The sequence below is a fragment of the Aristolochia californica genome, unplaced genomic scaffold (genome assembly GCF_029961685.1).
Source record: "Aristolochia californica isolate CCGP_79_NKW_82.1479 unplaced genomic scaffold, dmAriCali1.0.hap1 SCAF_7, whole genome shotgun sequence".
NCBI classification, from domain to species: domain Eukaryota; kingdom Viridiplantae; phylum Streptophyta; class Magnoliopsida; order Piperales; family Aristolochiaceae; genus Aristolochia; species Aristolochia californica.
The window spans coordinates 6,772,988-6,797,542 of NW_027182268.1; the positions used below are offsets into that span (position 1 = coordinate 6,772,988).

Consider the following 24,555-nt stretch of genomic DNA (forward strand, 5'->3'; position numbering starts at 1 on the left):
CATCTAAATTCAGAGAACACATAGACGAAAAGTTTCAGACAAGGAAAAACGGAAACGAATGAACAGATGAAACTTGATTGAGGCCGCAAGGTCTTTATATTGTATTTGGTCGACTATGTTGAATTGGGTTCCTTGTTCTGGTCTGCCTGTCGCTTCCTTCTTTTGTCTGTTCGTTGCATGTTAAATAATTAAGGCATGCTAATAACCATTCTTATAAAATATTAGAAAAGATTCAACCAGGGTTCTCCTCAAATTGTCTCTTTCTATGTTTTATACTAGCTGGAATATTGTACTGGAGAGGATTGACTACAATATCTCTCCCATATAATCTGCCGGCTCACCGTTTTGTCTATATATAAAGGATTTTTTATTCACATTCACGGGTTTCGACGTCTTGACTCTCAAGCAGACGACCTGTCAGTCATTTTTCTAGGATTGGTGGTAGGAGATTGTGAATCTACACCTGTCAAAGAATCACTTCATTAATCTCAAATATGTATATTTTACCTGCAAAACCATTTTCTTATTTTCAATTTAATCAATCTTCTCATTGAGAGTTTTCTTAATGAACAATAGATTTGCGGATAAGATCCCAAATAAATTACAAATAGTTTAGTTACTGTAGCATGCTCCACTGTATGATCCTGCAGTTTAAGGCTTATTTAACTTACCATGCTCAAAAGACTTCTGAACCAGAAACAGATTTCATGGACGGTGCCTCGGATTGTTAGGTAATAAGCCTCAGGGATGATCACTACTTTTGTTCTTCAGTAAATGGGAATCTGATTTTTTTTATGCATTGTCTGTTCCCACCAAGCTGGAGCATGATCTTTGAGAAAGAAAGGAACTCTGTTGCCTATCCGGTTAAACTTCATGCTGCTAAGAATCGCAGTCACAGCTGGTTGTATTGTATTATAGAACAAAAAGCCAGTCCATGAGAATGACTAGCTAAGAGTTTCTCAACTCTTGAATATCCGCTGGCCCAAGACTTCCTTGCATGATTGAAAGCTGCCCATGAACATATCTTTGCAAGTTTCTGGTTAATGGTTAAATCAGTTCTCTTCTTCAAATAACTCAAAATTCCTGTCATCCACAAATTAGTACATGCCCAAGTAAATACATGCTAATTGCTTGTAAGGTACACCATTCTTTAAAATAAAAATAAAGAATACAGACTATGCCCTTTTCTGGGTATTGCTATGCTGAATTATGCATCAATAAGAACAATTTTTACAGAGATTATTGGAATCAAGCCACGCACGGTAGCAATCTAATGAATGGAAGTACTGTAGGTGGTCCCCTTGAAAAGAAACAGATCAAGAGGGAACTCCAAGTGAGCAAAACAATACCTGCACCTACCAGAAATTACAATCAACGCTGTATAATTATCTTGACCTTGAAAATGGATGAGAAGCACCAATCTTTTCTACCTAGGAGTGTTCAACATCCATTCATTCAGTCATAACATTATAGGAGGAAATAAATGTCGCTAGTGGCCGATCTTACTCTACAGCAGATGCAGCTGATACAGGGGGCAAAACATAGTAGAACTACACTTCCCTTAGCCAACTGTTAGATCAACTGACTACTCGTCTAATCTCCTCAATCAACTTTATTCGTGTAGATGGTTCAACCTGCATTGAATTCCAACAAACACCTTAATATTCTCTTCATGAAATCATTTTCTCTAATTAAATGAGCTATATTAATCAGAGTAGCAGACACAATCAACTTGAGTTGAATGGGCTTCCATATACTGAAGACAGGTAAATACACCAAAACATGAATTCCAGGATTTTTATTATGCACCAACCCTTGTCCCAAGTCTCCAGTTGGGAGAACTTGTTATCCAATTAATCTCAAAGTATTCAATATTTCATATTGAAAAACAGGATGGCTAGAAAGTAGAGTTTCTAGGGTATGTCACATTGTGCCATCAGTGTTGGAAGAGAGAGGGAAAAAAAGAGAGAAACAGAAAACAAAAAAGTTGGTTTACCTTGCACAGTAGAGCAGCGAGACCTTGAGGTAGAGCATTCAAATCTGAAGCAGAGTCCCCAAGCTTAGATAGTTTAAACAATACCTTTTGAACTCGCAACTCCTTTAGATGATTCTCATAGTTTTGAGGATCATCTTTCCATGAAAAGAAAACATTGTCATCTTCCCACTTATCTTTGGTACACTCAGAAGCTGAGAACCACTGTTGTATCAGAGCCATTGCTGCTTTATGAGACAACTGTTCCCCAGCAGCATCTCGCATGGTCCTCACAAGAGATCCCTCCTCCACTCTTCGCCACAACCTCTTATAGAAGAAGGACCGAGAGCTTCTCCAGTTCACTACTTCTTTGATCACCCCTTTTGCAGCCAGTCTAAGTGAAGTATCGTGGAGTTCAGCAAATCTGGTGGCTATCTGAGTGTAAATTGGCAAAAGCTTTTTTTCTCGGGCCCTAATGCTTTTTTGAAGAGTTTCTATTGTGCCACTGGCTCCATTGCTCTTTGCATCTTCAAGTTTAGCTTTGAGGGCAATTAGCTCCTGGTCTAGCCGACCCATACACTCAAGGAGCTCCTTAGTTCGGAACTTGATCTCAATCATCCCTTCTGGCTCAAGCACATTTCCTTTAGCTGTTCTTTCTGCATACATCTCAATTTGGTCTGGATTAATTCTGCTATCCACCACAACCCATGCCCCTCCACGAAGCTCCCCCATCATGGGAATGTACACAAAAACAGGTTGATTGTAGGTACGTAGATTCTCGACAATGGTGGACCCTGCCTGTAGAATCCCCTCAAAAAGGTCCCTTTGCCCGCCTGAGAAACCCCTCCAGTTAGCCAAGATAAAGAGTGGAAGCTCTTCTCTGTTGAAATCCAACAGTGCCTGAGAGGTCTTGGAGGCAGAATCCGGAAACCAAACTTGGCCTGCCTGAGGCACTACCCTCTCATGTGAATCAAGTTGACCAGGGTCAGCTGGGATAACTTGCATCATCGTCTGTGTTTCAACAGCAACAATTCCCACAGGAATTCCTCCAAGTTTTGCCCTTCCAGTTACCACAGTCCTTGCCCAACCTTCTAGTATCTCCACGAAGCTATCTTTGTCAAAGATACCTCCATACCACTTCCCACTGTTGTCTTGAACACCACAAATAGCTGCACGAGGATCACAAGAAGATTCAGGGCAGTACTCAACTGGCCGGTCAGGCGGATCCAAGGATGGCAAAATGGGAAGGGGCCCACCAACATGTGGAGGAACGTAGCTGAGCCAATTCAAAATAGCCGAGACACCTTCAATATCATCTGACACAGTTAGATGAACAACCCCATTGGTCGCCATGATTTTTGGACCCCCAAGTTGCATGTGAGAGCTATAAACCTCACGGCCCAAAAGCTTGTTTAGTGCAGAGAAACCAGTTAGAATAATTGGTTGATCTAGCCTCTGAATGCAACGCATACCAAGACGAGCAAGGTAAGCTCCAATTCCTACTGTCCGACCAGTGACATAAGTCAATGTAAAGGTCTCCTTGTAAGCTCGAGAATAAGCACCTGCAATAGCTCCACTTCCTGTCAGGTTCTCAACTCCCAGTCCATCCTCCTTCCCTATAATTGTGTCTATTACCCATCTGATCTCTCCACTTTCTAGCTTCAACTCATGGGCTATGACAGAAGATCTGATCCGCCCATAATCGTCTGGTGTCAAGTAAACATACTGGAAACCATGTTCAGGACACGACTCATCAGACCACCCAACTCGAAAGCAAGCCTTTACCTCTTCAGCTACACCAATTCTGGCACCAGAATTTGCAGCCAAATAAATTAAAGGCAGTTTCTTGTCACAAGCAAGATTTGTTAATTCAAGAAAGAATGCATCCTCTCTTGGACCAAATGACCCAGCCTTAAAGGTTACATCATTTGCTACTATTAGGATGGTCCTGCCATCTGGGAACTCTGGAGTAGACATCTCCATGCACCAAGCTACCATTCCCACATCATTGAGAGCTGAAGCGCGGTCCACTGGGACAAGAGGAGTGCCCCACAATCCTTGCTTGTCAGCAAATGCAAGCTCAGTGACCTTAAGAAGATCTTTGTTTTTTGACCTTTTAACTCCCGGGTTATGGGATTCCCAAGACCTCTGTAGTGCTGTTTGAAATGCCTGTAACCATAAAGCTTCAAAGTTAATGAGATTTGAAATGAAATAATATTTTTTATGGAACTAATTAGTGTCACTAATTTCTGTAGTGCTGTTCTCACCAGAGGAAAATCATAGCAGTAGGTCGTGTTGCTCTTCCTTGCCAAAAGACGCTTTTTATCAATTGCACTCAGAGGTTGATACCGTGCAGCCACCGGCACACAGTGCAGTGGACCAGGAGGGGAAATGATGGAATGGTATACTATTTCATGGGCCTCGGTGTCCTCCACTTCTCGATAGATCTACAAGAGAAATGCACAAATTAGTAACATGACAGGCAAACACCAATGATTCAATATTGGGGAGCAAGTGTGTGGGGGGGGTGGGGGGGGATGGGCACATCGATGCTCAGCTTGATATTGTCCGGAGTCACATATAGCATGAGGCCAATCACCACATGGACTCGCTTGCCCAGATCCAGTACTCTCCATCAACAACTTGTTGGAGATACCATTCAGACACAAATTGATCCGGAGTTTTATGGCTTTCTACTTCTTATTTTATTTTTTAGTTTCGATGTATTTACTTCTAGTTTTATTTTCTTGTCCTCCTCCTGTAAGGCATCTTAGTTTCCTTTCTTATTAGAATAACCTCAGTCTTGCTTGCACAAAAAAGAAAGAAATGTGAGTCCTATTATTAACAGCGATAAGTGACTTTGTGGACAAATCACCCGTAACTCGTCACTATCATCACCATAGCTCATCCCAACTCTTTCAGTTTCAGCTAAATGAATCCTCTTCCCCCAAACCTTTCTGCTGTCCTGGGCTAACTTCATCATTGAGCCACACATCAATAAAAGTAAGTGATTGACAGTTCTTACCTCTAGCTAAGAACTCTATCAATACAGTGATGATGAGAAAATTAAGCACAAAACGTTTTTTTAGAAAATGATTATGCAAAAAGCTAAGAGACCAGGAAGAAATCAAATCATTTAGCTCTGCCTGATTCCCAAAGTGTCTTGAGTCAAACCCAGTTCAAGCTCAAAGCTGCAACAACAATCTGAAGCTTTGCCAGCAACAACAGGTACCCTTGTTCTCTCATTTAATTTGAATGGTACGAAACAACCTCAGTCAAACCACATCATGACCCAACTAAATTTAAACCACGTTAAGACACTTATATCATAAGAAACAACTTGTAGCATTAAGTCCAACAGACAAGGGAGCTGGTTTTGCTGACAAAGTTACATCGCAATCTCAAGCTCAAGCCCAAGTTGTAAAGCAGACTTTCTTTCCAAGCTATGATCCAAGTAACCAACCATCTCAACTTGCTTGGAGCAACAGTAAAATGGTAAATCATTTATATCAAACTGAATTCCATGATAGTGAAAACTAAAGGTCAAGCATGCAAAAATCCTAGCGTAAACAATTCAACAATTAAAAATGTGAAACTTGAAAACACTAGCTTCAAACTACAGAGAGCTGCAGAAAACTTAAAGAATAAAAAAAAAAAAAATTTCTTTCTAAAAACTGTGACAATGATGTTAGATTAAGGCAAGGAAATTACATGGGACTCCTTGAGGAACATACAACAATAGTAAGAAACAATTTTATTCATCATGAAATGCATGAACCTCAATAGAGACTTACATGCACAGTGCTGGTATGACCCGTCACATTTGTTACAACCACTCTCCAGGGACCACTAGCACGTGCAACAGAGGCCAACCAAAGCTTCACTTCCCACTGACAAACAGCAAGCTTATGCATCCGAACACCAACTGATTCATGGATCTGATGTGCAAGCTCTTCCAAGATAAGCCCAACAATTGTTTCCTCTTGGCCAGGGTTGATGTCAATGCTCCTAAGAAACCTACAGTATAAGAAACAAGGAGACATGTATACCACATACTAAGTATATACATCCATATGCTTAAACGTACCTGGAGTTAGGTACAAAGTCATATATCTGTTGTTCACGCAATATGCAAAGGTACATATGAGCATGTTCTGGCTTGACTGTTGCATTGTGACTGTGAAGTTCTAACTCTTCAAGTACATTATTAATTGACCTCAATATGCTAATTGAAGTGTAGGACATATCATATTGAGATTCAGCTGTTTCTTGATATGCAGAAAGGCCATCAGTTGTACTAGGCTGCCTCAGAAGGGTTCGAAGAAACATCCGTTGCATATGAGGCTTATCCACAACAGTGTATAGATGCCATTGGCGATCTCTTGATGGTGTGTATTGTATGTTCTCATAACCTTTAAGTTTGTCCTGAGATTTTTCACAGAGAAAATTTGCTTAAAGGGTGGCCAAATTTTGAGAAAAAAAAAAAAAAAAACAGGAAAACCTCTTAGGTTGATAAGGAACCAACCAGTTCAAGAAAAATAGATAGAGGTGGCTCTAGGTGACGAAGTAGAGGTTCTTCTTCATAGTAAAGTTTCAGAGTTGACCAGTGGAAGGAATGTCTCATGGGAGCACGCCCTTCATCCCTCTGAATAATACAGCTAATGACCCCAACACCAGAGTTACGGAGACTGGAAACCACCTCTTTATCTTTAAGTATCTTGGCCAACTTGTTTACTCTTTCTTGGGCTTGGTCCTCATCACCACTAAACAATTAATTCCAAATCAGTGACATGCCACACATCAATCATAAATCTTCTTTAGAAAGAGCATTGAACAATATAGAGATAATCCTAATCCAGGTACTGAAGGGAAAGGGAAAGAGCCATTTTACCTATCTTGAAGTAAACTCATTTGATTGTTGATGCCTGCTAATGCAACATGGAGCATGTTGCCATGGCTCACCGGTTCAATTGAACCATTTGGCATAATGTCATGACCAGAACCAGAGCCCGAGTGATGAGCAGCTTCCTTGAGGGCAGCAGCGATTACATTTGACAGAAACTGAAGGGATTTGATGATAACCATAACTCCCCATCTCCTTTCGCAGTGCTTCTCAACCATTGGTTCATTTGAAAGGTGGTCCTCTGAACTATTCCTTTTCTCTATGTGTTCTTCAGAAAACTCCCACGACGCAATGAGGCCAGATCTATGCCATTGCATACGAACACTTCCCTTGACAAGGAACGGCTGAAAAACAAGCAACGATATAGATGCAGAAGCCTAAAAAATACTGTATACGTACAGATATCAAATTAAAATAACTGAAAGACAATACCTGGTACAACCTACGAACGTAGGTCTCTACAACACGCCTTTGTAGAGTGTGGTCACTATGATCGAACAAGCCAACCAGGGCATCTTCAACAGCCAATGGGGCACCAACAAGATCCTCCATCCTCTCATCTATGGCACTTTTCCTTCTTGGAGTGTAGACATTCTCACCTTCCTCAGTGAACATCTCAAGTTCTGAGAGACTTCTTGCAATGCTTGTCCGAAGTTCACTCAGTTTAGTTTGCTCAAGTAGTTGACTTGCTTTTAGTGCCAGCTGTAAAAACAAGATTATGAGGAAAACTTAGCACTTGTGGAATATAAGAACATGTCCAGTCGAGATCATCTACATTTGTGGAAAAACAAGACAAGAAGAGCATTTATAGCAATTTGCTGATTTTTTAACCTCTGAGTACACCGTGTGGTTCAGAGCAGAAAAGCAGATAAGTTGACTTCTATAAGCTGCCGGATTAGGGTAGACCAGAGCTTCCATCAGCCTAAGTATTAGCTTATTTTTACTCCGAATACCCTGAAAACCACAAAGATCAACCAAGTATCCAACACCACGAAGTTAGACTTCAGAAGAGATTGCAAACCCAAGCTAATGTTTATATAAATTCTTAGATACCTGATGAGATAGCACCATGTCCACAACCTTTAACAAATCTTTCTTATACTGAAGACGAAGGCCTTCAATTACATCAGCCTAGACATGTATACAATCATGAGTCTTAACCTTCCATCTAGTCTCAAACAATTAACTGAACATAACAGATGCACGAGAACAACAAAATTTTGGAAACCTAAATGCAATATTAAAGACAGTTTTGACCTGAATGTTGTCATTAAAAAGCTCTTCAACAGACAAATATTCCTCAAAAAGAGATTGAACAATAATACGAGCATGGCTCTCTCTTCCACCTTCATACGATTTGACAAGACTCAAAAGAGGTTCCACAAGCCTTTCTTGAGTAGATCTTTCTTTATCAGGACAAGACAAGAGATGTGCCTACATTAGCAAAGTTTCAAGTTTGTAGTTGATTTCTTATTTTAAAGGGAAGATAATATAAATGAGACAATGAGGTACAATCTCAGATTGCTATTGACCTCAAGAATTCCCCTCAACAACTTGGCAGGAAAATCAATATTTTTCTGTGTGCTGCTTACAACAGGTTCATACTCCTTAAATTTTGTATCCAGCTGCAATTCATCAGTTAAGAGTACATGAGCACAATCTGAAGTTCAAACCCTTAAAAAACAGAGTAACTGCAAAGAAGAAATGAACTTTAAAACCAGTATGCTCTTAACATAAAATTAACACAAACCACATTTCGAAGATCTTTTGGAAGCCTAGTAGCCAAAACAGCCATCGACTCTTGCCACTGAAGAAATGGGAGTTCAGGACTATCCAAGCAGTTTAACAAATCTTGTACCACCTGAAAAGGATGTGAAAGTTTGTGATAATGATAGTAATAATAAACAAAAATAACAACTACTATAATAATAGCAAATGTAACAGGTGATGATAATGATAGAAATGACAACTACTATGTAAGAAAAAAAAAGAAAGAAAAGAAAGAAAAATATACACAACAATAAAGATAACAAGTTAAAAAGTCAAAAGGTTGTGCAACATAAGTAAAAGTCCGTTTACTCATTCCCATATACTTACTTCATCAATATTATGATCATAGCCAGCAAGAATCATCCTGGCAGCATTTAAAGTTGCAGCACACCTCTGGTGAACCTTCCCAGAAACTGCAGTTGGAAGGCCCAGTACTGGGAAGTATCCGTGAAAGGGTTCAGCCTTCCTTACAGCTGATGGATCATCTAAATCAAGCTTTGCTATTAGATCACCAGCCTGCAACAAAAAATAAATCCAGCATAAAAACCAATGACAAGATACTAGAACATCAATGACTTATAACAATGATGGAACCATTTAGAAGTACTACATGAATATCTAAAATAGCCAAGTGTGATAAATGTCATACTAAAGCATCAACTACCTGTAAAGCCTGGCCTTCAGAAACCACAAAATGGATGACTCCTGGAGCAGGTAACAAAAGTGGCATGCACATTTTCATCACTTCAACTTCTGCATATGGAGCATCTGTTTCTACATGACTACCATCTGACACTAAGAAGCGTAGCAGCTTACACGGTGTTTCTGCCACTAGCTTTGAGGGGTCATGATCATTCTGAAATTACCAAGATAAGGATCTCATAAGATGCAAGTAGATCATAAGATCAAATAATGGATCATCTACCAACAAAAAGACACATAGGAAAGACCACCATAAAAAAGTAAAGATACTAATAACAAAAGCAAATGATACAGTAATAAAAAAAGAAAAAAAGATAAAAGTAGATTATGTCATACAGCCATTGGAGAAAATCTGATGAAAATAATAATAATAATGACAACAACAACAATAGAATAATAATAGTAATAATAATAATGACAACAACAACAATAGAATAATAATAGTAATAATAATAATAATAATTGAAAAGATCCTGAACCCAGACTTTTAGGTACAAAGTTATAATTACAAAACGAAGGTATCTCACCTGTAATAAGCAAGTCCTCCCATCAATAAGTAGGCGAGTGCCAGCTGCTTCTTCTTCAGCATATATCACATGACTGTTTCCATCCAACTGTGACAAAAGCAACCAAGACAAATTAAGAAAGATTTTTCAACATTTCCTTACATTACATAAAATATAATACTGAAACAATGGGAAAACACCGACCTGCATAAGAAGACCCCCATCACGTAAAGTATGGATCTCTGCTTCAACCTCTGAGTTGTTCATCCGTAGTCTATAGCTACCGGGGCCACCCCGAACCATATCAATCTAAGTTATAATTTTTCACAATGTAAGAAACTTTCAGAACAATTTAAATGGTACACACAAGAAGAGAAAAAAGACAAAAAACTGTGTGAAGTAAATGTAGGTGATCCATACCGTATATTTGCTCCCTTCAATGTTCAAAGAAACTTGAGAATTAACAAGTGAAATGTGCTGCAATATTATTGGTAGATTCATTAAAGTACAGAAATTGATGTAGAAAACAAAAGAAAATTTTGGACCAGGGCCGTGAGGTGTAAGAATGCACTTACCTTGGGTGGGATTTGCCCTTTCTCAAGATATCCAACATAGTCAGAAACCATAGCTGCACTACTAGTAGATGCTTTCTGTGTGAAAAACAGAGAGAGAGAGAGAGAGAGATTATCAGTCAATTTCTTAATCCCACATTTTTTTTCTCTTAGAGTACTGAAAGTATAACTACTATTACTTACATAAAGAGCCCCTCCAACAACTGAAAGGTACCATGGGGGTCTCTCAGCACGCACGCGCATAGCAATTCTGCTATCTAGCCAACCAGTGTGGATCTTATTTTCTCTGTACTCAGAAGCCTGAAACAATACTCTATCCATTAAAAAAATAGATACAAATATTTCTAAATTTTCTTAAAGTAAAGCAACGCATTAGGACCCACATGTAAAAGATCTATAGTGTAGTCAACATTTGTATGAATTTCTCCTCGAATTTGAATTTCCTTCAGCCCAAGAACCATATTAGCTATTGCTAGGGCCCTAGATTCCCCAAAAGCAAAAACATGTCCTGTACAGAAATAAATTGCATAAAAATCCAGTAGAACAATAATTAGTAGTTTATACACCCATTTTAGAAAATTAGAAACCAGGAATTTTTTGAAACTACTTACCAAATTGAGAGTCTGAAAACTCGTGAATTCCTCCACCTGACTGAAAATTAGACCAAACACAACAAGTGAGCTCCGAATAGTTTCTTAGTTAGATTCGGAAAATAATTATTATGAGCTCCTGTGCAAGTGCCTAAGAAGCTTATACTTGCTAATCCAATTCAAAAAGTGATCCAAAGGAACAACTACCTTAACAGAGAAGTATGCCCATACATTTGGCTTGCTTTTGAAATTAAGTTCCTGAAAAATATTAACAAGAATACAATCAGTATTCTTCATAAAATTAAAAAAAAATGATGTTTCCTGTTCACAAGTCCATTAGACATGTTTTTCTGTCCGGGTAAATCTAACCTGTACTTTCCCAGTAGTGGGCTTGAAACCATCATCTGGATCCTCACTAGTCACACGAACAGCAACACAGTGGCCCTTTGGCCTTACTGACTCAGCCTTATCAAAATCAAATGGGGTGGCAGTAATAGATGTTTTCTTCCAAGCATCATATCCTCCCCCCGAATCTTTTCCATAAAAGCGTCTAATTTCTACAACAGAAAAGCAACCTTGTCATCATGGGTTTTGTACTTTGTCCATTCTTATGTGAAAATCAATCTACAAAAACTAGATTTTGACATAAGAATTTGAAAAGGCAATGAAGAGGACAAGGAGAAAGAAGAGTTATTGTAAATAATGCTTTGAATCATATTATTTTTATTTTTTACTTTTTCTTGTTTTTTTCAGTAATGAAATTTTATTAGAGATCACAAAATTTGTAACATGGCTAAACACCTACCATGAAAACTCATGTTTTGTTTCTCAATGATCTACTAAGAAACAGTCTAAAAGCAAATTACGAGAATTCATTTATCTTTATGACATTCATGGTGTGTCTGAGAGAGAGAGAACCCAACCAGGGATCTGCCAGAGAGGAATGCCCATCCCTACTGCAACTTGAGCAGCAGGCAAATTTACTTCCACTATCCACTCTGTTACCGGATGCTCCACCTACACCAGAACCCAATGAAATTAGAATGACAAAAAGTTAATTTGAAAGTTGTGATCAAGGGACAAATCTGACAAACCTGCAATCTTGGGTTCAATTCTAAGAAGTAATACTCGCCCGTTTCCATGCCATACAAATATTCAACAGTAGCAGCTCCCACATAATTTACACACTTAGCTAACCTCCTTGCTGCCTCTTCCAGCTCCTTCACTGTTCCTTCTGGTGCAACTGTAATAGGACCCTCCTCAATAATCTATCAGACAACAATCCAAAAACATTTTAGAGGAGTTCTCTAGAATAGATGCAATGGAATCACATGGCGACAAGAGAAAAAAAATATGCACAAATAAATATGTATTATAAAAACATATATAGGAATAAATGGCTTTACAAATGGGAAAAGGGAGTATGGAGCTAAAACTATCTAAGATACATGCTCTCCATTTTTAATTTAACCTTGAAATTTGAATGAATGACTTAAAAGCTAAGTTCTTTCTTATGTGACATTCAATTTTTTTTTATCAGATGCATTCCTTATTGATATTCATTTGAACTTTTTTCTTATTGTTATCCAATTTTAATGGTAAAATAGAGATAATAACAAATATAAAGAAGTGATGGGATCTTGCAAATAGTGGGAGTTTTCTCAGGAAGAAAAAAGGTGCAGCAAAGGTTGGTTGGACTTGCATCCAGCCTCCTTTCTCTCCATGCATATACATACTCAAAGAGAATGTGGTAATTTCAGCAGTTATATTTAATGTCTTCCATAGGTTTTTGATGTATTAATTTTATTTGAAATGGGTCTTTAACATATTAATAGACCTGCTATTCTAGTCCCCTCTGAGAGGGTTAGCATTGTAAAGATTGTTATAAATTTGAACTCCACATGAATATTACTTTTTGGTGTCGCCTCTGCACGCTGCAGTCACGGCTGTGTAAAGCTGCCACATTTCCATACTGGTCACAAAGCAATTGAACTTCCAAATGCCGACTCTAACAAGAGAAACAAAATTTATTGTCAGTAAATATACATATTTAATATAGTGGACATGGTGGATTTTTAAATTTGGAGTTAAAATTTCAGTTTTTCATCTCACCTGAGAAGCAACCTTCATGATAAAAATTGGAGAACCAGGAACTTCACCTTGAACTTGCTTGAATAAAGCCTTTACCTCCTCATCATTATGAACCTATAAATTTAACAGAATAAGTACCAAAGACATTTGAAATTCATAGTATAAATTTGAGCTACATGAGCCAGAGAAAACCTTTCTAATCCCTTTCCCACCACCACCCCAAGATGCCTTGATCATTGCAGGGTAACCCACGACCTGACAACTGGCTAAAGCCTCCTCTGTAGTGTAAACACAAGCTTGCCGATATATATCCTCTGGGATAGCCTCTAGACAACTGTCTTGGGGAGTTTTTACCTGGAGTTATAATTTTTTCGTAAATAGTTTGATACGTCAAGATAAAAGTATGCTTATTGATAGTTATTTCAGAATTTACATGTGAGCCACTCCATGGTAAGGTTGGTACTCCTGCCGCCTGTGCAATCAGAGAAGAACCAATTTTATCTCCCAGTGCTGTCATTGAAGAAGCTGGGGGACCAAGAAATATTATTCCCTTAGCAGTTAATGCATCAGGAAGCTCAGGGTTCTCAGATGCATGACCCCATCCAGGCCAAACTGCTGAAACCTTTGTAACCTCTGCAATCTACAAAAACAAAAAAATTAAGAGTTAAAAATATTTTAAAAAATTAATAAAAATATAATGTAGTGATAAAAGGTTTTAACCTCCACTATCAGTTGCACATTGGCATAGTTATTATTGTTGGTACCACCAGGAACTTCCACAAATTGATCGGCAATTCTAATGTGTTCTGCATTGATTCTCAGGTCCTCTGGAGTTGCCATGGACACCAGTAAGATAGCCTTTTCATTTCCAAAGGTCTCATAGGCCCATGTTCTGATACTTCTCATGAACTTCACTGCTGCCATTCCATTATTTGCAATTAAGATACTGTGAATGGGTTTTTTTCCACCCAATGCTGTACAATAGTCATCAACTTTTGATAATGTTTCAGAATGCCTCATTTGGACCTTTCCATTTATGACCCCATTGCTACGCCATAACTCAGCCATGACTGGACCTCGGAGGGCTTCAAACAGTCTGCATGGTTATAATCAATTAAGAAATAATATGAACGGATGAAGTTAAAAAAATAGGGTCCTCACCATGTAACTTTTGACAGCAATGCATGATGCATAGAAGAACAAGACTATCAAAGAACTAGCACTTTGCCACACTTTCATTATTTACACAGTAAAGCCATTCCTTGTTAAGCTTCTGTCTCTTTGTCGATTCCCTTCATCTTTTTATCTCAGTTTTTCTTTTGCTTATCTGACCTACTTCTCTTGCATTTGTACCACCTCCAGTCACCGAGGAAGTAATTTTCTCAGTTCCAACTTAGGCAAAACTTTTAGAATATGCCAATTAGGTACCACAAGTTTGAAAGGTTAACAACTATCTATTTTAATTAATGGGATAAACAACTATTCAAAGAAAAAATGATGTGATAAACAAGGATAATGAATGACATATGCAGTGTAACTCATATCAAGATTTAAACTGGTTCATTGAGAAAAATTTAAGCTCTGTCCATATGTTAGTCAAAAGGCAGCAAAAATTAGATAGATCAACATGATAAAACAGGTGTAAGATTCAGACCCAAAAACAAAGCTTAATTGATCACATCCTCGGCTATTTCAACAGCCGGTATCTTCTTCCCCTTGTACTTAGAGAAGCTCAAGCACAGTCGTATAATACCAATAGACACTCTTAGCTTTGTCGGTTCAAACAGAGACCACCCGTCAGCCAAGCCACTGGTAAGTTATGAGAAGCAAAAACACAACCTGAGTTCGAACTACCATATTACGAGAGTATGATCACCAAAGTACCATCAAAACTACATATTTTCAAATTACTCAAAAAAAAAAAAAAAAAAAAAAAACTGTGTTTCAAACTCAGGAAGTTTAAATCAGTAGCATGGAAATTGAACCTTCCAACAGTCTTCAAACTCAAACACAAATTCGGGTACGTGAATCCGAAGCAGGAAAGAAGAAATCCAGACGTCACACTCTACTAGCAAAACGAAAGAGAAACAGAGGAAAGAAAAGAAAGTAAATGTTACTCAAAATAGTTTTACCAAAATAAAGAAAAGATACTGAAAAATGAACAAAATATGACAAGAGAATCGATTATACGGACCTAACTAAGAAGAAGCCGAATCGCAGAAACCCAGCAACGTACTCCTCTATTGCTGTCAAGCATCAAAATGCCGATACGCTCGTAGAAAAAGTAGAGACACGCATGATCAAATTGAGAACCAGAATCCCAAAGAAAAGATGCGTTATTATTAACTGCTGTTAATGGGAGCTCCACGTCATACCTGCACGCCGCTATGCCTCCTAGTAGTTCCCAACTACCACGAGACACTCTTAAATCAGAGAACTGGACCCTCCCTTCCCTTCCCTCTCCCCAACTCACTCAATTAAGGCACGGAGAGAGAATCAAAAGGAAACAAATCCCATGATTAAGAAAGCTCCATTTCTCGTTTCGATTTGTTTTTTCCTTGTTATTAAACTAGTTCAGATTTGTTACTACTAACGTGTAGGAGGTGTAGTCCTTTGACTGGCACAGAGTTGGGTGGCGTAGTCGACCAACCCTTCCTCATCAGATCAGCTGCGAGGAGGGTTGGGAGAAAGGAGACGGAGAGGGTCCAACGAATCAAAATCTTACTCCGACGTCTAACCCGATGAATTCGGTTCCACCTCTCCCTAATTTTCTTCCCTTTCTCCGTCATCTCCATGAACGGCGAGAGATGAGCTGCTTAACTAATCGATTCTGACAAAAAAAAAATTCTTTTCATTTCATATTCGGGACAGAATACATGCTCCAGACATCAGTGGGACCGCACCCTTGTTCATTTTCCTGTGATTTGGACATTATCTTCATCGAGTAAAATCATTTCCACCTTCTGTTCTCGGCTTTTTGGGTGAATGAGAATTAGACAAAGCATGGCCCAAAGGGGTCGGTTTAGTTGGTAGGAGGTAGTTGCGGCCATACCTTCCTTATTGCTCCTTTCCTCTCACCTTTCATTCTCAAATTTTAACAGAGGTTTTTTCAAAAAGAATGATAAGCTTCCAGACACCATCAGAATCAAGCCATTGAATTAACTGGAATGAAAGAGATTGCTTGCAGAATGACATTTCTAATCACTCTAGTTTAAAATTTTTACATAATTCATGCACCCAGAATTTTAGCATTTTATTAATCTTATTTTACCATCTCTAATTAATATATAGTTGTACCAATTCTTTATGTTTACAATCAAATTTTACTCATGCACGAAGACTTTTCCATTCGTCCGACTGGGTACGATCACTTGTTCATAATAAGCTCTTTTTCTCTGGTTCACATTTCAAATTCCTTCACTGTGGATGATAATTTTGACATTTGAACATATTGATTCCATTGGAACGCATTTTAATGCTGGTCAAACTGTGAGATGTCTGTTATCATGAATTCATACTTAACAAATGGTAGTATGAAGCTTATGCGGGGAAATAAACCAGTTGATTCCTTCTTCATCGCTCATGGTTTTTCTTTTCTTTTCTCTCCTTATTGCCGTATCGTCCAAAAGTAAGCGAAACTTGACGGTTTAAGCCAAATCCTTAAGTACGTGTATCGAACCCATCGTAATACACTATCTGATCATTACCCAAATTATCTCTGGAGCTTACCTTAACCCGTCACCTTGCTTTTGTCCAAACCGACTTCAATTTCAAACTTTAATTTATACAAAGAAAACGATTTGGTTACCAAACAAATGCAGCCATTTGGATTCGTCTTGGAGACGCATTTAAACAAACATATAACGCGCGTCAAGCTATGGAAAACTCCAAATCATTTCTTGCACATAAACAGAATTCAGACGGCTTAGATGGAAGAACCCACTTCAGCAATCCAAGTACACACATCAATTATTTCGATCTGAAAGAGGCCAATCATACAGTTGACAATGGATGTGTCTCTTTATTTTCTTCTCTCACGGAAGTCGCTTTGATTACTCTATCTAGACTTCTCTTTCTGGTCCGATTACTTAACTGGAGACTTAATCCTACCCACAAGGAAAAACTGTAAATTGCATCGAAACGATACTAACCTCGTAATAAAATATGATATCCAGGCTTAACCCGCTTCAGCGTGGCTGTCTCCGTGTTCTCGGTTTATTCGATTTAAAACTCATTGGAGACTTCCGCCTCTTCTGCAGCATGTTTTATAACGAAGCAACCGTCTTCTAATGGCGGTGATTGCAATCAACAAGGTTTTATGACTGTAGATCACCTCGAGAATGTCTTTCAAATGCTAGAGAGGATTAATGAGGCAGTAATGGATCGCAACGCCCCCATCTACCCATTCGCCATACCAGTTAATTCTCTCCTTATCTAATCCATCGGTCTTGGGAGGGAGAGAACAGGGACCCAGTGAATATCAAGAGCTTCTGTTACGAGTTGGTAGAGCATTTAACGATGGGTCCCAATTTATGATTCACATTATGTAATAAATTTTCATGAACTTAGGGTCCGTTTGAAAATATGAAAAATAAAAGAAAAGGAAATAAAATAAAATTTTGATCATTATTATTCTAATTTTTTTTTTATTATTGATTTTCACTTAGCTATTTTTGAAATAATAATTATCAAATTCTCATTTTTTTTTCTTTTCTAGGGTTCCAAATAGACCCTAGATGATTTACAGCCAAAATAGTTTATCAAAGTTAATACGGTTTCTGACTAGTTGGGTCAACTCGGTTTTTGAAATCGGAGGTTATATGTGACCAACTGAGTCAACTCGGTTTTTGAAGTGGGTGGCTAAATTTGGAGTATCAAAATCAGCCAAAATAGCTTGACAATGTAATTGTTACATGACTAGTCGAGTCAACTCAGGTTTTGAAGTAGGCGGTTCATTTTTGGGGTATTGAATAAACTTGCATCTGAGTCAATCCTAGTATTTGATGTGAATTGGCTTTGTTGAATTTATGGAAAAGTGAAATACTTCATTGATATCAATAACTTGTTGTAACCAGAGTACATAAACCTCTATTTATAATAGAGGAAGGTAGTAGAGTCCAATTACAATAAAACTACTCATGTCCCAATTACACCCAAACTCTAACACTTAAACATAAGTCCTAACAAAATAACCTAATATAGATAAAAGACAAACATAACTCAAACTAAAACTCTTCTTTGATGTGACCATAAGATAAAATACTTTTGTGAGTCCTTCTTGATCTTCCAACTTATGTGATAAAGATATCAGCTCATGGTAATCATTGTGGGTCCTACTTCTTATGGGTTTGGGTCCATATTGTGGGCCTTCCTTGGTCGTGTGGCCCATCTTATAATAATCTTAGATATGTAAGTCTTCTTTGGTCGTGTGGGCTTGAGCTTATCTTCCAACACTCCCCCTCAAGCTGGGGGTGAAAGAACGACATGAACTCCCAACTTGCAATAAATAATGTATAGAATATTTTTGTATAAAATGGCACATCTCCCAATACTGCCCCTCGTTGTTGCATCTTTCATTGAGGCCTTGCGGCATAATATAAGTGAGAGTAAAAATCACTCCTAGCCGGTAAGTCATTGCTCCATACTCCAATCCTAATGCTGGATGTAGGGTACACTCCGTCTTCTATCGGAAGTGTGTCTATCGGCATTGCTCTGAAGTATCCACCATTGTGTCCCTCCACAGGACAACGACTGTCAAGTGGTAGGAGACATAAAAGCCATTACAGGGGGGGGGGGGGGGGGGGGGGGGGGGGGGGGGTTGGGGGTGGATAACTTAGATATATTAACACGACCATCTTCCGACTCATATAACATGAACCAAATAATAAACTTTGTAAAAGAACCCACGAAATAATCTGATATAAATTTTTTTTCTTTGATGCACAAGCTTCATCTTTTGTGCTCCCCCTTTCTTGAAACATACGAAATAAAATACCTCTTTCTTGTACTTCTTCTTCTTCTCCCCCTCAAGCTGGGAGGTAATGGCAATAATCACAGCTTGAACCAAATATCATAGATGTAACAATAGGCCCAAGTAACAGAGATGTATAAATAAGCCCTCAAACCAAAGAGAAGTGAGATATTTTCCTGATATATCAACTCAAAAAGTGACACAAAATAATCGGCTTAAATTCAGATTTTCAATGTAATAGAATATCAGCATGACCTTTGATTCTTCCAATGCAAATATATCTTTAAATATAGATCAGATTAGCAAAAAAATTTCTCCTTCTAAAAGTAAACTTAAATACCTTTCATCCAATTATAACTTAACTTCATAAAATATAATTATCAGAAGATAAATAATCTGATATATTTCGGTCTCTGTCATCTGGCCGAACTAAGTTTTGTGTCTCCTGTTTTTCCAAAATTACAATTGATTCTTCCAAGATCAATATCTCCTTATAAAAACATCATACCTAGAATTAGTTGAATAGGTAAGAAAATAGACTTACGTATCTTTCTTTTGATATATAATTATCCATATAAATTCTCTTTATTTATAGCATAAAATACCTCAAAATTTGAAGCTTTCTGCTGTTGCTCAAACCTTTTTTTCAATCTGACCTTTGTTGCTTCAAATATCGATTTCTCTTTGTAGATAACTCAGATAAAAATTGGTTGAATACGTAAAAGAATAGACTTACAGATATTTATTTTGATATATATTTCTCCATATAAAGTCTAGTTCTTGATAGCAAAAAATACCTCGAAATCTGAAGATTGCTCGAACTTTTTTTGTAATCTGACCTTCGCTCATTCAAATATCGATATCTCTATATAGATAACTCTGATTGGAATAAATAGGTTTTCTTTGGAAAATAGACTCAAATATATTTCCATCATTATATAATTTGTACTATAAAAAACTACGTATAGAGGAAAAATATCCAAATCAAACTACGGGTATAGGGACTGAAAAAAATAACTATGAACCTAGACTTAGGGTTTAGAGTTTAGAGAAAATGATCATATTACCTCCATGAGTTGACCAAGTCAACTCACAGAACCTGCTCTGATACCATGTTGAATTTATGGAAAAGTGAAATACTTTATTGACATCAATAATTTGTTGTAATCAAAGTACATGAACCTCTATTTATAATAGATGAAGGTAGTAAAATCCAATTACAATAAAACTACCCATGTCCCAATTATACCCAAATGCACTTAAAGATAAGTCTTAACATAATTAAATAACTCAATATAGATAAAAGACAAACATAACTCAAACTAAAACTCTTCTTTGACGTGACCATAAGATAAGATACTTTTGTGAGTCCTTGATCTTCCAACTTATGTGATAAGGATATCAGCTCATGGTAATTATTGTGGGTTTTACTTCTTATGGGCTTGGGCCCATCTTGTGGGTTTTCCTTGATCGTGTGACCCATCTTATAATAATCTTAGATATGCGGGTCTTCCTTGGTCGTGTGGGTTTGAGTTTATCTTCCAACAGGCTTCACTCAACAAAAATTGGCCTAAAGACTGAACCAAGAGGAACAAGTTTCATCAATTTTTTTTAGGTAGGTAGTTCGATTTAGGGGTATTGAATCAATCTTGTACTTGACTCATCATAAACTCAATCTGAATTGATTCAAATAGGAACAAGCCTAATTTGATTAGGACTCATTTTTTTTCGACTTGTTCTAAATTTGGCTATTTCTCTTTAGTTCGAGCAAACCAATCCGAATTAACTAAATTGGCTTCGATTTTTAGGGTTTTGATTCAAAGCCTCATACAAGGTCTATTTATCATATTTTTGTTTGCAACAAGTGTGGAACTTTGAAATAGGGCTTCGTTAGTCCATATAATACACCAGTTTGAATGCATAAAGGATTAGAGTTTAGGGTTTAAGGTTCAGGATACATTTTAGCACCCATCTTTGTTGCATAACAAATAATCACTTTCATGCTACAATCTTCGATACATAACGAAAATGGGTGATACTTTGTAAATTGATATTGACCTGTTTTTATTATCGTGTACTTATATTATTTCATATGTCTAGATAAAAGGTGTTTTGTTATCTATTTATTTTATTTGATCACCCTAGAATAAATGAATAATACCCTCCATTGTATTTATATTGGGCAATTTAGAGTATCAACCTGAGTCGATGAATTTGACCATTGATTGACCTGCAAAGATGTCAAAATGACATCATTTTAAAAAACAAATTATGGGGGAAAAATCTCTCTGAATCTACATAAACGAGGGTTAACCTTAGTCTATTGACCGACATTTTTTACTTAGGTGTATTCATGAGGATAATACTAATTTAAGGTTACTTAAGATCTTTCTAACTTCAACTAGATTGTAATTTTTTGGAAGCCCAATAGAATTAGTAGTGAAAAACTCTATAAATTTTAAAATAATTAAAGTGCAGTAGATTTTCTAGTTTAGTGGAATCGAGTTTCTTCCGAAGAAGTCAATCCAAATGTAGTTTTCATCCAATGGATGTTGTCAATCAAGTCGCCAAGCCCAATCCATTAAGACTTACAAACTACAAATGCCAAGAGAGGAAAAATTCGGGTATTTGGTGAGTTATCTAGGATATGTTTAGGGTATGTTGGAACCCATGGATAAAAAAATTATCATTATTATTCCAAAAAATAATTACTGATAAAAAATAATCATTATCTCATTTTTATTGATTATTTTTATAAATAATAATGATTAATTTATCATTTTTTTTTTCTAGGAATTCCAAACTGACCCTTAGGGTCCCCGAGGGGACATTTGAGATGTTACCTTTTTGGTGAAATGTGATCCATCACTAAGGTCCTTTTCTACTATCTTCTTTCAATAGCCAAATTATAATCAAAATTGGCGACTTTCAACCCACAAATCAATGGCCCTCGTGGTCCAACTCCCACCATACGATTTCACATACCCATCCCCCCTATTATTGTTCTTATCCTGACCCCACTGGCACGTTGCCTTCCAGCTCTTCGCCATCAATCAAAGAGCTCACATTTGGTAGGCCCACCCCCCACAGAATCCCGCCACACCCCCCTAAACGGGCTCCCTAGTACTATCATGGACCTGAGTGGATCCCTAGGTGTCCTACTTTTATCACTGATACGTTTCTATTTCTCCTCCTTATAGCTTATACCAAAAGGTCAGGTTGAGGGAATCTTGAGGAGAACCCACACATGCGTGGGACCCATTGGGATGTGTGACGGGTTGCCTTCTAGTGCGGTTGTTCTTACATATGGCACCTCTGATGACCTTGGACCGGTTTACATGACGGGCCGGACCTTGACCTGACGATGCGTGTCTGTGCTCTGCACCACGTCTGGGAGGGGAGAGGTTGACCGGTTTAGAGGTGGAAGGGGATGGTTGGCTGGACTGGGGTCACTGAGGGAACCTTTTTTACTAAATCCATAATAGGACCAACCGGAAGTGTACAATTTGACAGCTCTGCGTTTATCGCTAAAGTTAACGGCTCGGGGTCCACTTTGGTTAATCGCGTTTGAACATTTTTATATTTAATTAATTAGTGATTAGCGGTTCGGGTCAAGAGATGGAATCGAGGAAAAGCTACGCTGGCGCTCTCGCCTGCGGTCGCCGTAGCACGCCCGAGTTACAAAAAAAAAAAAACTGAAAAGTACGTAAAAAGCCTCAAGAAAGCGTACAATGAATCTTGGTCTGCATGGGACCCACTCCTAGATGATGTGATGTCCCGCGGGTCCCACAAGCGTGCACTTTTTTGGGAACGGACGGGAGCCACTCGACGAAAATTGTCAGCTATTAAATAGAAAGAAGAAATGGGAAAAAAACGGGGAAATTAATTTCCTTGGCCCGATGCTTCTCGAGCGGAGCCTGTTTTGTCGGGGCAGTTTGATGCCGACGAGCATTCCGAGCAGTTCACCCCGATATTTTCGCCTCTATTTTCTTGGTTTCGTACAGGGAATCGAGATTCTCTTAAGAGTCATTTTTGTCAATTCCTAAATTCCAACTCTACTAAATGCTAATATGGACTTGTGAGTTTGGAGAAATTTGATAAATTTGGTAATATTCTAAAGAATAAGAATATTGTTATTATTAGAGTTAGGACCCACCCAATGAATAATGGAAAATTCTATGACTCACTACCATTGAGGTGACTCTTGACATGGTCCTTTAATTCATATGTTGCTTCAATCACCTGCCTAGCTTTACCAAGTGGGAACATTTAATTGAAGCAAGTATTGTCACTTATTAAAGATTGAAAGTGTTATTAGTATAACTAAAATATTCATTTTTTTTAGCATTTGTGCCATTTTTGGGATGGAAACTTTTTCCTCTTAATTCTTCTTAATTCTTCTTTCCTTTAAGAAATGTTAAAAATGACAAAAAAATAAGTTTCCTATTGCTTCGATAGGAAACCGGAAACATTATCAATCCTAGTGACTACATGGTCTTAGAGTTAGATTTGAAGGCCAGGATTGCTTCTTCATAGTAAATATGAAACTATAGACTTGAACTCAGACCACAAACCAACACAAATAAACCCGAATTGATGGACTAAGTATCTTAGGGTATGATGCCAGAGTGGTTCCGTCTACTCTTGTAGGCGATAACTTTCCGCACCTAACAGACTAGTCTTTTGGGTTGTATTGTCTAGGCACTTGACTCAGAACTTCGAAGTTAAGCGAGTTTGGGCCAGAGTTATTCTAGGATGAGTAACCTCCTGGGAATACCTAGCCAATACAACCCGAAAAGACTAGCCGTTTAAGGTGCGAAAAACCAAGTACCTAACTCAAACCACAAACTCTAACAAGAGTGGATGAAACCACTATGAGTCTTACTCAACCAAAATAAATCATAAATTTGGTGCAGGTATTATACGGATGTTTATGACCACATTTATACTAGGGGAAAACACACGTAAGAAAATGTTCCATTTGATTATGGTTCCCATGCAACCTCATTTGTGCATGAAAGGACGATTCGACCTAGCTAGTCAGCTCAAAGAACAGATGATATCTCGGGATACTTTAACGCGTGAAATTGCAGAGAAACCGGTGATGGCCGTAACAGTTTCTTCATCACTCTTTAGCGTCCTACGTGGTCGTTAATGGGCCCCATTCCCCTCTAGACCCCGCCTCTCGAGTCTAGACCCGACGCTGACGTCATTTCTTCCAGGACCTTCCCCTAATAAGGTGGCCCCGATTCCCTCACACGTTACCCTTCCTTGGCCCACAACTTGTAAAGCGCCTGGACCCTTCCCCACACATGTCGAATCCCTCCCACACGCTCGTGTCGCCCCCCCGAGCGGTTAAGCGGCCTCCATGAACTTTTCTGAGGTTCGACGCTGCGTCCTCTGATATCGCTCCACGTGCCCGCAGTTCGTGGTTATAAATTTGTCACAGGGGAGCGAGTATCGAAAAGGCAGAACTGA

General features: G+C 38.2%; 1 protein-coding gene across 5 annotated transcripts; it reads right to left on the reverse strand.

Moving 5' to 3' along the window:
- Positions 1 to 578: 578 nt before the first annotated feature.
- LOC137937859 (acetyl-CoA carboxylase 1-like) lies at positions 579 to 17,398 on the reverse strand. Of its 5 annotated transcripts, none has more exons than XM_068783041.1 (32): positions 17,258 to 17,398; positions 13,827 to 14,202; positions 13,540 to 13,746; positions 13,299 to 13,460; positions 13,128 to 13,220; positions 12,928 to 13,023; positions 12,110 to 12,283; positions 11,939 to 12,032; positions 11,385 to 11,572; positions 11,223 to 11,273; positions 11,037 to 11,076; positions 10,809 to 10,933; positions 10,609 to 10,725; positions 10,429 to 10,503; positions 10,274 to 10,330; positions 10,058 to 10,162; positions 9,875 to 9,961; positions 9,310 to 9,501; positions 8,973 to 9,161; positions 8,626 to 8,736; positions 8,408 to 8,500; positions 8,133 to 8,309; positions 7,929 to 8,006; positions 7,707 to 7,829; positions 7,308 to 7,577; positions 6,864 to 7,219; positions 6,498 to 6,735; positions 6,060 to 6,397; positions 5,767 to 5,989; positions 4,240 to 4,419; positions 1,997 to 4,141; positions 579 to 1,634 (listed from the first exon to the last, which is right to left on the reverse strand). In XM_068783041.1, the coding sequence occupies exons 2-32, from the start codon at positions 14,172 to 14,174 to the stop codon at positions 1,578 to 1,580; spliced, it is 6,789 nt and encodes a 2,262-aa protein (XP_068639142.1). In that variant the 5' UTR covers positions 14,175 to 14,202; positions 17,258 to 17,398; the 3' UTR covers positions 579 to 1,577. The 5 variants fall into 5 exon arrangements, with proteins under 5 accessions (XP_068639142.1, XP_068639144.1, XP_068639141.1 ...); XM_068783043.1 differs by lacking the exon at positions 17,258 to 17,398 and adding an exon at positions 15,301 to 15,444 and having other exon boundaries at positions 5,767 to 5,980; XM_068783040.1 differs by lacking the exon at positions 17,258 to 17,398 and adding an exon at positions 15,301 to 15,444.
- Between the last annotated feature and the right edge of the window lie 7,157 nt (positions 17,399 to 24,555).